This window comes from Perca fluviatilis, chromosome 15 (assembly GCF_010015445.1).
Source record: "Perca fluviatilis chromosome 15, GENO_Pfluv_1.0, whole genome shotgun sequence".
NCBI lineage: Eukaryota > Metazoa > Chordata > Actinopteri > Perciformes > Percidae > Perca > Perca fluviatilis.
This window is the reverse complement of record NC_053126.1, coordinates 9,830,004-9,843,463: the sequence shown is the minus strand read 5'-3', so window position 1 is coordinate 9,843,463 and position 13,460 is coordinate 9,830,004. Positions and strand designations below refer to the sequence as shown.

The window sequence follows — 13,460 nt, the reverse complement described above, 5'->3', positions numbered from 1 at the left end:
TTCATACTGTTACTTACCTGTAATTAACAGAAGAAAGACAATATAAGTTGCACTGTAGTTTCCACAAGCCTAATGGCCGCCGATGTTAACAGACGCTTTTGCAAAACTAAGTAAAACTCACGTTAGTTCTGCCCCTAGAGTTCACTCTGCCATTTACTGGTCAATGTCGCCGCCTAGTGGCGAGGAGTGCAACAGACTTAAACACCGCTAGACCGTCTGTCTTGCTGTAACTACATGCATCTTAAAATAACAAAAATAATGAATAGGCGAGAAACTAAACTGTTCTAAATTGTACGGGGTGGGGTCCAATGAACAAAATATATTCAATATTAGCATATTAGCATCAAAACCTGGCGCCACACCTGTACTACACATTTACTTGTGTTACTTGTGTACTTATCAGCAGTATGGCACAAAAAAAGTAATACTGAGTCAACTATATGATCCCAGTGGTGATTGTAAACAGAGGAAGTAGTTTTTGTATGACTCTCCTATTATCGTCTCTCACTGTGTCTCTCGGGCACAGTAATACACTGCTGTGTCCTCGGTCTTCAGACTGTTCATCTGCAGATAGAGTTTACTGCTGGAGTCATCTCTGGAGATGGTGAATCTCCCCTGGACTGACTGGGAGTAAAAGAGATGAGAACTGCCTGTGTGTACGAAAGCAATCCACTCCAGTCCTTTTCCAGGAGCATGTCTGACCCAGTTCATAGGGTAGCTGCTGAATGTGAATCCAGATGTTGTACAGGTCAATCTGTGAGATTCTCCAGGTCTTTCAATCGCTGGTTCAGATTCTGTTAGAGTCTGACCATCAACACCTGTCAAGAGGATAAAAAACATCAAGTGAAATAAGCTGATGACACCAAATTAAAGCTATGTTAAATTAAGATCAGTGAAAATCTTCACCTGCCCAGCAGAGAGTTAAAAGCAGCAGTCCTGTCCTATAGTCCATCATGTTAAACTGTGTTTCCACTGTTCTCTGTCCTCCTCTCTGCACTCAGATAAGTAGAGGTGAAGATATCTGAGTTTTGCATTAACTCCTCCTTTTTGATTGAACAGTGTTTTTTGTTCAATCTTTCCTCAAAACATTTTCATGTTACAGCTTTCTCCTTAACATCATTTGTGTCATTCTTACAGTAAGAATAATCTTACTGTATCTTAGAATTCAGATTCTATTTACATTTTTAACGTAATGTGATTATTATCCATGTTTTACTGTAAGTCACTCTAACATTTGAACACATTTATTTACTTGGCAGATGTTTTTTGTTAAATGCAACTTACAAATAATGTAATAGTGTTACTGTCTACATATAAAAGTTATCAAGCATTAGAAAAATGTGTTTTTGTTTATTAAATCAACTTGTATGCTTGGTTTGAGATCAACAAACATTATGTTATGTCTCCTTTTTTACTTGTTTGTTTTTACTAATTTGTAATTTTGAATCCTGATAATAAGAACAGGGTTTCATGCATTTGTTCCAGGAAAACTCTGACATCCAAAATGTTTCAGTTGTGTGCATTTAACAATGTAAACATGTAATTCAGTTTTTGTTGTGGGAGAAGAGACAATGATCAGTGATTGAAACCCCAAATAATTTAAAGTCAAGCAAGAGTGCAGGCTGTGTGCTGGTGTTGAAACCATTAGTGGTCTGAGGGCTCCTCCTCTGGTGGCTTCATGTTACAAGTGTTCAGGCTCTGAGGGGTTTTTGTTCAGGTCTACTGATGGTTTGTGTTACTGTGGGTGTCTGGCACAGTAATACACAGCAGTGTCTTCAGGCTGCACATTCTGTCCATTTAGAGTCACTGTGTTGCTGGAAGAGTCCAAGCTGATACTGAACTTGTTCTTCAGTGAATCTTTGTAGTATGTTGTGTATCCAGCAGCTCCACTTACAATCCACTCCAGTCCTTTCCCTGCAGGCTGTCTGATCCAAGCTGTGTAGTAGCTACCAACAGAATAAGAGACCTGACAGGTGATGGTCAGACGTTGACCTGGCTGCACAGTCACAGAGGCTGGCTGGGTCAACTGTTCACACTTCACACCTGTAGAAAAAAAAAGGTTTTGTAACAAATTATAGTTATACTGCAAAAGAAGAACTGTTGACTTTAACAAATCCAGAGAGACTCACATCCAGCTGCCAACAGCAGCAGCAGAGCTCCAGAGAACATGGTTTATGTTGTAACTGACGTGCTGTGAACTCCACTGACAGCCTGATGTGATGTTTTTATAGCTGAGAAACAAGGAAGGTCACTGAGTTTGCATAAAATCAAACATATGCAGCATCAATGTTGGTCTAACTGGAAGAGTTTGTTCAGTGTTATTATATCTGCAGAGTGAAAATATGCGTGGCATTTTTGATTTCTTCATATCCAGATACAGATAACTTTAAATTGTCAATATTATTTCCACATATTTTCCAGACTTTTTCAAACATAGAAAATTGTTTAATATAAAATAGTTATCTCCATACACGATACAAATAAATTCACTTTATATGTAAACAATAACGTTAAATGCTATCATCACTCATCTCCACTTTCAGCTGTTTTCTCAGACAGTATTGTGTTTTAATTTGTAGAAATGTAAAGTATTTGTAGAAGTTTAATTTCAGCAACCAGATTGTTGGGCTGTCTTTGGATCTTTTATCAATGAGTGATCTTTATTGTGTTTTTAATGTGTTTTCAGGAATGTGTATAATGCAGGGAGGATTATTACTTTATTTTAAAAAACATTTCAAGTAAATCACAGCATATAACACAAATTAACAACCTCAAAACAACAAAAGCTAATATAAAAATAAATAAATACACGTTAGAAAAATACTTCAAACTTGTGCACTACCAGCCTGAAAGAATGAGTACTGTAGGATTTTGTACAGCTGCTCAACCAACTCCAGTCACTGTGGGTGTCGAGCACAATAATAAACAGCAGAATCTTCAGTCTTCAGACTGTTCATCTGCAGATACAGCTGCTCTCTGCTGTTGTCTCTGGAGACGGTAAACCGGCCTTGAACTGACTGAGAGTAGTAGATGCTAGCACTATCATATCTGATATAAGCAATCCACTCCAGTCCTTTTCCAGGAGCCTGTCTGACCCAGTGCATGCTGTAGCCACTGAATGTGAATCCAGATGTTGTACAGGTCAATCTGTGGGATTCTCCACGTCTTTTAATCGCTGGTTCAGATTCTGTCAGAGTCTGACCATCAACACCTGTCAAACCAAAAACGATAAGCCTGTCATGCATTACCTTGGTACAAAGATCAGAGAAAATCTTCATGTGAAATATGTCAGTAATACAAATGGGAATGTCAAATCAAGATCAGTGAAAATCTTCACCTGCCGAGCAGAGAGTTAAAAGCAGCAGTCCTGTCCTATAGTCCATCATGTTAAACTGTGTGTCCACTGTTCTCTGTCCTCCTCTCTGCACTCAGATAAGTAGAGGTGGAAGATATCTGAGTTTTGCATCGACTCCTCCTCACAGGGAGGATACCACTAGATTAGGCTTGGCATTCAGTTTTTGTTTGGTGAAAATATAATGTGAATGAACCCTGTAATTGATTGGCGACCTGTCCACGATGTACGCCGCCTCTCACCCCAATGTCACCTGGGATTGGCTCCAGCCACCAATGACTCTCAAGAATAAGTGGGTATAGTTAATGGATGAATGAAAAGTGAATGTTTATTTTTTTATTTCTCTAAGTCAAAACAATTAATTTTAGTCTGACATCTTTCAATTAAATTGAATATGTCTTATATTAAGATCCCAGCCATGTTCCTGTAAGAGAAGTACAACTCATGTCAATATATATCAGCAACTGAATCATGAATGAATGTGTTCATTTTTTGTGAATGTGAAAAGCTGAAAGCAAACTTTTGGCTTGATGAGTTGTTGTACAGCGTTCCTCCTTCCTGTGTCACTGTGGCCATCGAGAACAATAATAAACAGCAGAATCTTCAGTCTTCAGACTGTTCATCTGCAGATACAGCTGCTTTCATAATGGGACGAGTTGTTGCTAAGATCTATGAGCAGACAAATTAAAACAATCTATCAAGTCAGAGGATATTTAAAACAGACAAAGAAAAAGTATCACTGTATCTGTCATTTCACTGAGTAGGCCTACTTGCATTCACAGAAGAAACGAAAAGTTGTTTCTTATCAGTCATAAAATCAGGAATAAATACTTATGAGTAAAAAAACAATCATATATAAAATAGAGCTAAAATCCAACATTCAGACAGAACAATCAGTCCATTAAATAGGAAGCATCATAAGGTGAATTTCAGTGTCATCAACTTGACATGTGACTAGCTGTCAAGGTGTTGGGGGGATTGGATGTAGTGAGTGACTGTGTGAGGGGAGGGGACACAGTCCATTGATTATTTGTACTGCTTGTGGGAAGAAGCTGTTAAGCATCCTGCTGGTCCTAAAGCTGATGTTGTAGGATCTGCAAAAGTGGCACCAATGCTTTGATTTGTTAAATATCTTCACTTCCTTTTTATGGATATACAAATTGTTAATTTCAGGATTTTGTATGGATTTGGTTCTGTATAGGAATATCATTTTCACACAAAAAAAAACCCTGTGTACATTCTGAAAACAATGTGGAAGCTTTTTTATTTTTAAATGTTGCCAAAATGTTGATTTTTGTATGATCTTCATGCAGGTACTTGTGAAGACATGTGGACACAGTTTCACCACAGATAACTTATCAGCAGTATGGTAAACAAGTGATACTGAGACAGCTGAATGTCAGTGGTGGTGGAAAAAAAGGAGGAGGTTTTTGTATGACTCTCCTATTATCGTCTCTCACTGTGTCTCTCGTGCACAGTAATACACTGCTGTGTCCTCGGTCTTCAGACTGTTCATCTGAAGATAGAGTTTACTGCTGGAGTCATCTCTTGAGATGGTGAATCTCCCCTGGACTGACTGGGAGTAATAGAGATAAGAACTAGATGTGCTGATGTAAGCGATCCACTCCAGTCCTTTTCCAGGAGCCTGTCTGACCCAGTTCATTTCGTAGCTGCTGAATGTGAATCCAGATGTTGTACAGGTCAATCTGTGGGATTCTCCAGGTCTTTTAATCGCTGGTTCAGATTCTGTCAGAGTCTGACCATCAACACCTGTCAAGTGGATAAAAAACATCAAGTGAAATAAGCTGATGACATAAATAAAAGCTATGTTAAATTAAGATCAGTGAAAATCTTCACCTGCCCAGCAGAGAGTTAAAAGCAGCAGTCCTGTCCTATAGTCCATCATGTTAAACTGTGTGTCCACTGTTCTCTGTCCTCCTCTCTGCACTCAGATAAGTAGAGGTGAAGATATCTGAGCTTTGCATAGACTCCTCCTCACAGGGAGGATACCACTAGATTAGGCTTGGCATTCCGTTTTTGTTTGGTGAAAATGTAATGTGAATGAGCCCTGTGATTGGCGACCTGTCGCCTCTCACCCCAATGTAACCTGGGATGGCTCCAGCATCCAATGACTCTCAAGAATAAGGGGGTATAGTTAATGGATGAATGAAAAGTGAATGTTTATTTTTTCATTTCTTTAAATCAAAACAATTCATTTTTGTCTGACATGTTTCAATTAAGTTGAATATGTCTTATATTAAGATCCCAGCCATGTTCCTGTCCGAGAAGCAGAACTCATGTCAATATATATCAGCAACTGACAGGGGGTGATTGAATGCTCTAAACAGCTAATCTTTGGTTTTTATCGGGCAATGCTGACAAGGTTGTACAGGCACAATACAGGTACAGATTATCCAGGTCAATTTCTGTAGACCAGAACATTATAAACTAAATTATAAACAGTCATTATGGAAAATATTGGATCTTCTCTATTGGGTCATATTGGATTGCATTATATTAAAGAGAAAAGCCCAATAAACTGGTAACTATTTGTTGCACTTTTGAAGTGGTAGCATTGATTTAAAGTTGCTACAGCTTTGAAATAATTGGATAATGAATGATTACATCAAATTAGTAAATTGTCTTTGATTCTTTATTCTTTATGCAGTATGTTGGATACACCCATATTATCAACTCAACCCAAAGCTTCTGCAGCTTGTTTCACTTAAAAAAATAAAACAAATTCTAAAAGCCCATGATGTTTTAGGAAGAAAATATTTTTTGTGATTCCAAAATAGTATTTTTTGCTGGTCAGCCACACACAAATTGTGTAAACACAGTAAATATTTTCAGACAATGTGTATATAATATATTTCATTTGTCTAAAATATAAACACATGCATATGCTGCTGATTAGAAAACACAGATGTTATTAAGATCACTACACATATCTGTGGAGGTTTTTGTGCAGGTATGGCTAATGGAGTGAAAATTAAATCTAATCAAATGAACACGTTAAGTAGACATATATTATACGGGCAAAAACACTTAAAATATTCCATTCACATCATATTTACATATGCATTTCATGGAGGACTAGGCTCTTAAGAAAAAGACATGTTGGATTTTCCCCATCTGGTTCAGAGGCATTATTAGATTAGATTATTCATCATTTAGCTGTATACAAATCAGTTTCTATCAATGATGTAAATGAAAAAGTTAAAAATAAACAGCAGAAAAAAACATGAATAATCCTGTCAAGGTATGTGCAGGGGTGTAGCTCAAAATTCTGGGTCCTCTAGAAAGGCATTTTCTATGGGCCCGTATACCTGCATCCACAGCTATTAATTCTAGCATCTTTTTAGGGTACTCAGTCCCCCCGACCCCCACCCCCACCCCCAGTCCGACGCCCCTGGGTATGTGTGTTGCAATAATCATGCTTTATAGTTTCAATCTTTTTTTCACAGCAGATGCTTTGAATCTGTTGATAGTTTGTTATAAGTGCTTGTTTCAATCTGTCTATTTCTTTCCCCAAAACTCACCAGAAGTCATGATTTAAGGGTTTAAATTCTAAATTCTTACGGGGGCATGCCCCTGGACACCCCTAGCTTAACTGCTGTCAACTTTTCATTAGGGGCTGAGCCCCCCCAAAGGTCAGATCCTAGAATCGCCCCTGCAATCATATACAATTTCATTCAGATCAACATCTACTATCATTTTTGACAGTAACATTATTATTTTATTTCACCATTTTATACTATTGTAACATAATGGTTTATACTTGACTTTGGCAATTTAGTATTACAGTAGATAATGCTTTGACAATTGAAGAAAATCTGTCTAATAACTGAAATGACGTAACATCATGAACTGAATAAATATGTGCTCATCAGTTTAAAGTAAAATGTAAAATGTATAGAAATATTTCATAAAATATCAAAGTCCTTTGTAAGGGGGGGGGACTCAGATGCTTTAGATCACATTACTGTTTGTCTGTGGAGGTTTTTGTGCAGCTGCTCCACTGTCTTCAGTCACTGTGTCTTCTCGAGCACAGAAGTAAACAGCAGAATCTGCTGCTGTCAGGCTCTGGACCTCGAGGTACTGAGTGCTGCTGGGAACATCTTCAGTCATGATGAAACGGCTTTGAAAGGAGCTGCCATAGCTAGCAGAGTTTGAACCTGTATCCATCCTCCCAATCCACTCCAGAGCTTCTCCTGGTCTCTGTCGTATCCAGTGAAGATAGTTGCTTGTCATGCTATAACCAGATATGATACATGACATCTTCACTGTCTCTCCAGGTCTTTTCACCTCAGAGGGAGACTGGTCCAGTTTGATCTCACTCCAAACTCCTGTAAGGAAAGAAATTGTGATAATCATCCAACAAAGTTGTAAATCCCAGGTTGGATATTTACTAAAGAAGTAAAGCAGAATTATTTTTTTCTCACCATGAATAGTAACTACAATTAACAAACTCCAGATAATGGTGTTTTCCATTCTGGGAGAAGCAGTCGTCGTTCAGTGCTTTCTGATCTGAGTGTTTCAGAAATATATCAAACCGTCCCAGTTTTCTGGCACAAGTTGCTGATGGTGTGTTTATAAGAGAGGAAGAGTTTGCATAGACCTCCCTCTACAGGTTTAAAATGGGAACATGTCACACAGATACATTTCCATAAGTAGAGTATCTCTATAACAGCAGAGGAAACTGTGAAATATCAAAGTCTTGTCAACTATTTCTGCTTATGAAATATAGTACTTTGATGCTACAGTGACAGACAAGATGTATTTTTATGACAGTATATTGAACTGAGAAATATTTCTTATATATTTACTGTTTAAGTGGAAATCAAAATGTTTATTTTCTTGGATTATAGTCTTGAAATTTTGACGAGCAGGTGACAAACAAAATGTTTTTTGCATACTTAACTTCATATTTGAATGGGTACTGTTTATCTTGCTTTTTCAAATGTTATTGTCTGATCCAGCTCTTTGTATGTAACAGAAAATATTTTTTTCTTGTCATCTCAAAGCATATCAATACAATTACAGAGATACAAAACCTCATATCCTTGTAGTGACAAATTTCTCAAATCAATCTCTCTATCAGGGAGTAACTGGCCACATATACTCTGCTGGATAATTTATTTGTTTACATTTTATTTTACCAGTCTTGCTGGTTGCTGGGTATTTGTGTAGGTCTGTTGGTGGTTTGTATCACTGTGGGGTAACGTACACAGTAATACACAGCTGTGTCCTCAGGCTGCACATTCTGTCCTTTTAGAGTCACTGTTAGAGCAGAAGTGTCTCTGCTGTAGCTGAACTTGTTCTTCAGAGCATCATTTTGGTAAAGGCCACTTGTTCCCCACTGATGGGAAATCCAGTCCATTGGTTTTCCTTCACTCTGTCTGATCCAACCTGTTGCATCAGCGCCGGCCCGAGCCTTTTGGGGGCCCTAAGCAGAATTTGATTTGGGGGCCCCCACTCCCACCACGCGGAGTCACCTGTGCTTGACGATTATTGACACAAATGTCACGCTATAATGTTACATTATAAATGAATACAGTGAGGTTATTAATACAGTGACGGTTTATGAACTACTGTCCCCCCAGGGCACAGATGCATAAGGACCCTCCCCCCCTATTCTATTTGTGAAAAAGTGGATGCAAACGGCGAGGGACATTTTGAATGTGATAGATGTGATTTCCTGTATTCTGGTGCATTTTGGGGATGGTCAGCTGGAGAAGGGCAATACCTAAATTTGTTCAGATTCATAGCCTTTTGCTTTTTGATTTATTAAGGTAGTGACTTCACACAACTACTTGGGCTTCAGGGCCAAACAATACTGACATACTCTGTGTTAGTAGGAAGTAGGGCTGGGCGATATGGCCTCAAAAAAATCCCTGATTTTTTCACAAAGAATCTGATTCATGATTTTGATGATTCCCCCCCCCCCACACACACACTTAAAATGAATCTGCAGATGACAAATGACAAGATCTCACACACACACACACACACACACACACACACACACACACGGGGCATGTATACCATTATGATTATTCATGCCAATTTTATGTAAATATTGGTTTGAGTGTTTTCCCTATCATTGTATTGGGGGGGGCGCCCTCTTTGAAAGAGTGAAAAAATGATATTATGCTATATATTGAACAAATTATATAATAATGTTATATATTCAACAACCACTAAACAGATGCGTGAGATAAAGCTGTTTTCACACATAAAGGTAATTCACTTCTGTTCCTCAGTAAAAGTTCAGTTCATTTTAACTTTAGTCGTGCAACCTTGCCCCTATTTTCACCTGTTGCTGAGTAATGTACATTAACATGCCATAGTCTCATGAGTGTAGCATACCTGTAGCAAGCTCCTTCGTAGTAACTAGCGGTAAAAACAAACGTCGAAGAGGAGCTCCGTGCTACAGAGTGGCGATTGCTAGTTGTTGTAAGCCGCTACAGACCTCCGTCACAGCTCGGTCGTATCAGCGGCTTTTAGTAGATGTGTTGAGCCGCATCAGAGTTCCTCAAGGAGGCGGTAGTTCAGTAATCCGAAAATAGGTGACTTTGAGCCGGGTACAGAGCACAATGAGCTGCCGGTCATTTTGGCGGATATTACGGTTAAGTAAGTAATGAAATGAGTAGTTAAGAAAATAACTAATGTTAGCCACTGTCGCTGCCATGTTGTTTGTGTATCACTATGGCAAACGCGCGGGGGGAGGGCTGGGCCCATTCGGAACTACGAGAGCCCAGATGGGACCAGGGGGGCCCAAGCAGTCGCTTAGTTCGCTTATGCCTCGGGCCAGCTCTGTGTTGCATAGCTGTCATCAGTCAAAGAATAACCAGAGACCTGACAGCTGATGGTCAGAGACTGTCCAGGCTGCACAACCATTGAGTCTGTCTGGATGAGATCAATACTGTTCACACCAGTGGAAACACAAATCAACATTATCTCCATCATTCATCTGACTATTCAGTGTTTCTAATGTGTGTATTAGAGTGAATCCACTGAAAGCTCCTCACAGGATCCAGCAGCCAGCAGCAGTATCAGAGCTACAGAGAACATGTTGATGTTGAAGCTGAACTGATGTCAGCTCTTCTGTCTCTCACTGACACACACACTTCACTTCTTTTTGAGGCAACACACAAGGAGGCTGATTTACATACTGATGATAGTAAATCAGCTGACTAAAGTATATTTGAATAAATCAAAATGAAGATGAAATGTTCAGGTGTTCTCACATAAAGAGACAAACATGTTTGATTGTTAATGAAAAGTAAATAATGATATGATGGAAGAGAAACTATTCATTTATACTGTAGTTAAATCACTGAATGTATTCCATCACTTGAAAGGTTATATATACATTCAATAATGTATCACTGATTGTTATGTCAGAGTATTTAAATTGATTGATTGTACTGTTAATGATAAATTTCATTAAGAACCTAAAACACTTTATCTCCTTGCTGTAACAGTGAGCTGGTGTTGAAACCATTAGTGGTCTGAGGGCTCCTCCTCTGGTGGCTTCATGTTACAAGTGTTCAGGCTCTGAGGGGTTTTTGTTCAGGTCTACTGATGGTTTGTGTTACTGTGGCTCTCTGGCACAGTAATTATCCTGAATTAGTTGACTTTACCAGAAATTTTTTTGGAAACCTGTTGCCTTAAATTTTTACACAAGGTGAAACTTAACAGGTCGAGTTGTATTAACACAGAACGGTAAGTTGATGCAGTAGACTAAACAAGTCTACATTAGTCGTCATTACTAAAAATCATTAGTAAACATGAATTATTTTTTTCTGGAGTAATGTTGTCTAAAATAAGCATGTTAAGGTAAAGCTTTAGTGCGTAACTTTTTGATATTAATGAACGTCCGTTACATTCAAACCATTGCCAAATGAGTTGATACAAAGCTAATTCACAGAAGAAGGGTTGTATCATGTGGATGCTCTGTAAGTCTTGTTGTCATTACTTCGAATTTGTCATGGGGGAGACAGAAACTGCGCACTATAACTTTAAACATGCAGAGAAACGCAGAAAATATAAAACATTAGGATAATTATTCATATCAGAGAATGTCTAATAAGGGGAGAACTTCTAGCCTGGGAAAACCCTGACGAACTTCCGTCAAATTTGAGATTTGCTCTGCAAGTTAGTCTGGCCAAGAATCCATTCAAGCCCATTTCCAATTTTTCCAAATCGAGGCACCGATCACAACCGTTGAGACGGGCTTCACACGATGACGACAGCGCAGCGACGGCAAACAGCTTTTTGTTTACATTCAACATAACGGCCACTGCTCTAGCTGTCACCCGGATCGTTGGTCTGATTGGTTGAAGGACTATCCAATTGCGCCCAGAGGTATTTGAGCGGCGTCCCTTGGTGACGCCCCTTTGGAAATGAGCTGTGAATGAAGCTTGCCCAGACCCACGCTCAGTTACAACTGAGAAGGGTCTGGTGTCAGCCAGGTTAGAGAACTTCCACTCTCGGGAAACTTCCGGCTTCTGAACTGGTTGCAGTTCCACTCTGGTTCCATATGAGGGCGCTCCGGGGGAGTGCAGAATGAATGGATGTCTATGGAGCTATACCCCTCAAAATCCACTTTTCTCAGGATATAATTTTTTGTCTAGTAATTTGAATGTTGCATTCGAAAGGGGAGGCAAAGAAAATACACACATTTAAGTTCATTTAAAAACATGTACAGTTTTTTTTCTTCACTCAATCCAAATAAAATGAATGGGATTTTTAGTGACATCTGCATGTATAAAGTTAACTTATAGCTTGCTGCAGTGGTTCCCAAACTTTTCACATCAAGGACCCCTACACTGAAACAAATTAGACCACTGACCCCCATTTGATAAGATTTTCTGATCTTCTCTTTGATGTTTTACTACAGAAAGCGTTTAAACCCATGACCCAAATAGTTATACATTCTGTCATTGTTTATGAACTTCTGTCATTGTCTTCACTTGGATGAAAATGGAGTAAAAATAAACAAATCCTCATTTTTGATGGGGACCCCTTAAACACCCTCAAGGAGCTCTGTGGTTCCCCAGAACCCAATTTTGAAAACACTCACCAGCCTACCAATTCTTCATTGTTGTTCTCTCACTCGCGCCAAAAGCGACAAAAACTCTTCTGTGATTGGACATTGCAGCTTGTGGAATTGTGGGACTTTTTTTTGAACAATGAGCAGTGAGACGAAAAAAGATCACAGTAGGTCATAATAGTTACTCGCACAATGCTGGTAAATGATATCTCTGGATCACATTTATTTTTAGGGGCAAATGTGAATGAAATACTCACACTGTAAAGCTCTGCCTGTATGTGTAATACAGTGAAGATGTCATGTATCATATCTGGTTATAGCATGACAAGCTACGGTATAAGCTGGATACGACTCCGAGCTATGCCAGTTCCTTTCAGAGCCGTTTCAGTTTTACTCAAGATGTTCCCAGCAGCACTCAGTACCTCGAGGTCCAGAGCCTGACAGCAGCAGATTCTGCTGTTTACTTCTGTGCTCGACAGACACAGTGACTGAAGACAGTGGAGCAGCTGCACAAAAACCTCCACAGATATGTGTAGTGATCATAATAACATCTGGGTTTTCTAATCAGCAGCATATACATGTGTTTGTATTTTAGACAAATTAAATATATTATATACACATTGTCTGCAAATATTTACTGTGTTTGTTTATATTTTGTTTTGTTTTTAAAAGTGAAACAAGCTGCAGAAGCTTTTGGGTGAGTTCGTAATATGGGTGTATTCAAAACAGGGCCGGCGCTTGCTATAGGCGAACTAGGCGATTGCCTAGGGCGACAAATGTGTTGGGGGCGCCCTCTAGTGTCGCCCTTAGGCCTACTTCCCATTAATCATAGAATTAGAATAACGCGAAATAAAACATGTTTATTAAACATGATCATCCTAGGGCGCCCCCTCAGCCACACGTTTACTTGTCAACCTGATTATTAGGTTGAAGCAGGGATGATTACTGTCGATCGTTTACAAACCGGGCGGGGGGGGGGGTTACGTTACGGGCAAGTGCCCGCTGCTGGCGCGTTGATCGGAGAGGTGAAAAATGAAGCGATCTAAA

General features: G+C 39.1%; 4 gene segments (V, D, J or C); all 4 read right to left on the bottom strand.

Annotated features, from left to right (window-relative positions):
- Positions 1-504: 504 nt before the first annotated feature.
- On the bottom strand, positions 505-2,188 carry LOC120574406. The segment is given in 4 exon segments: positions 505-624; positions 810-818; positions 1,748-2,043; positions 2,130-2,188. Coding segments are annotated over 4 exon segments (465 nt in total).
- Positions 2,189-2,841: 653 nt separating this feature from the next.
- On the bottom strand, positions 2,842-3,386 carry LOC120574632. The segment is given in 2 exon segments: positions 2,842-3,211; positions 3,338-3,386. Coding segments are annotated over 2 exon segments (363 nt in total).
- Positions 3,387-4,808: 1,422 nt separating this feature from the next.
- LOC120574405 lies at positions 4,809-5,258 on the bottom strand. The segment is given in 2 exon segments: positions 4,809-5,122; positions 5,210-5,258. Coding segments are annotated over 2 exon segments (363 nt in total).
- Positions 5,259-7,324: 2,066 nt separating this feature from the next.
- On the bottom strand, positions 7,325-7,902 carry LOC120574404. The segment is given in 2 exon segments: positions 7,325-7,701; positions 7,798-7,902. Coding segments are annotated over 2 exon segments (426 nt in total).
- Between the last annotated feature and the right edge of the window lie 5,558 nt (positions 7,903-13,460).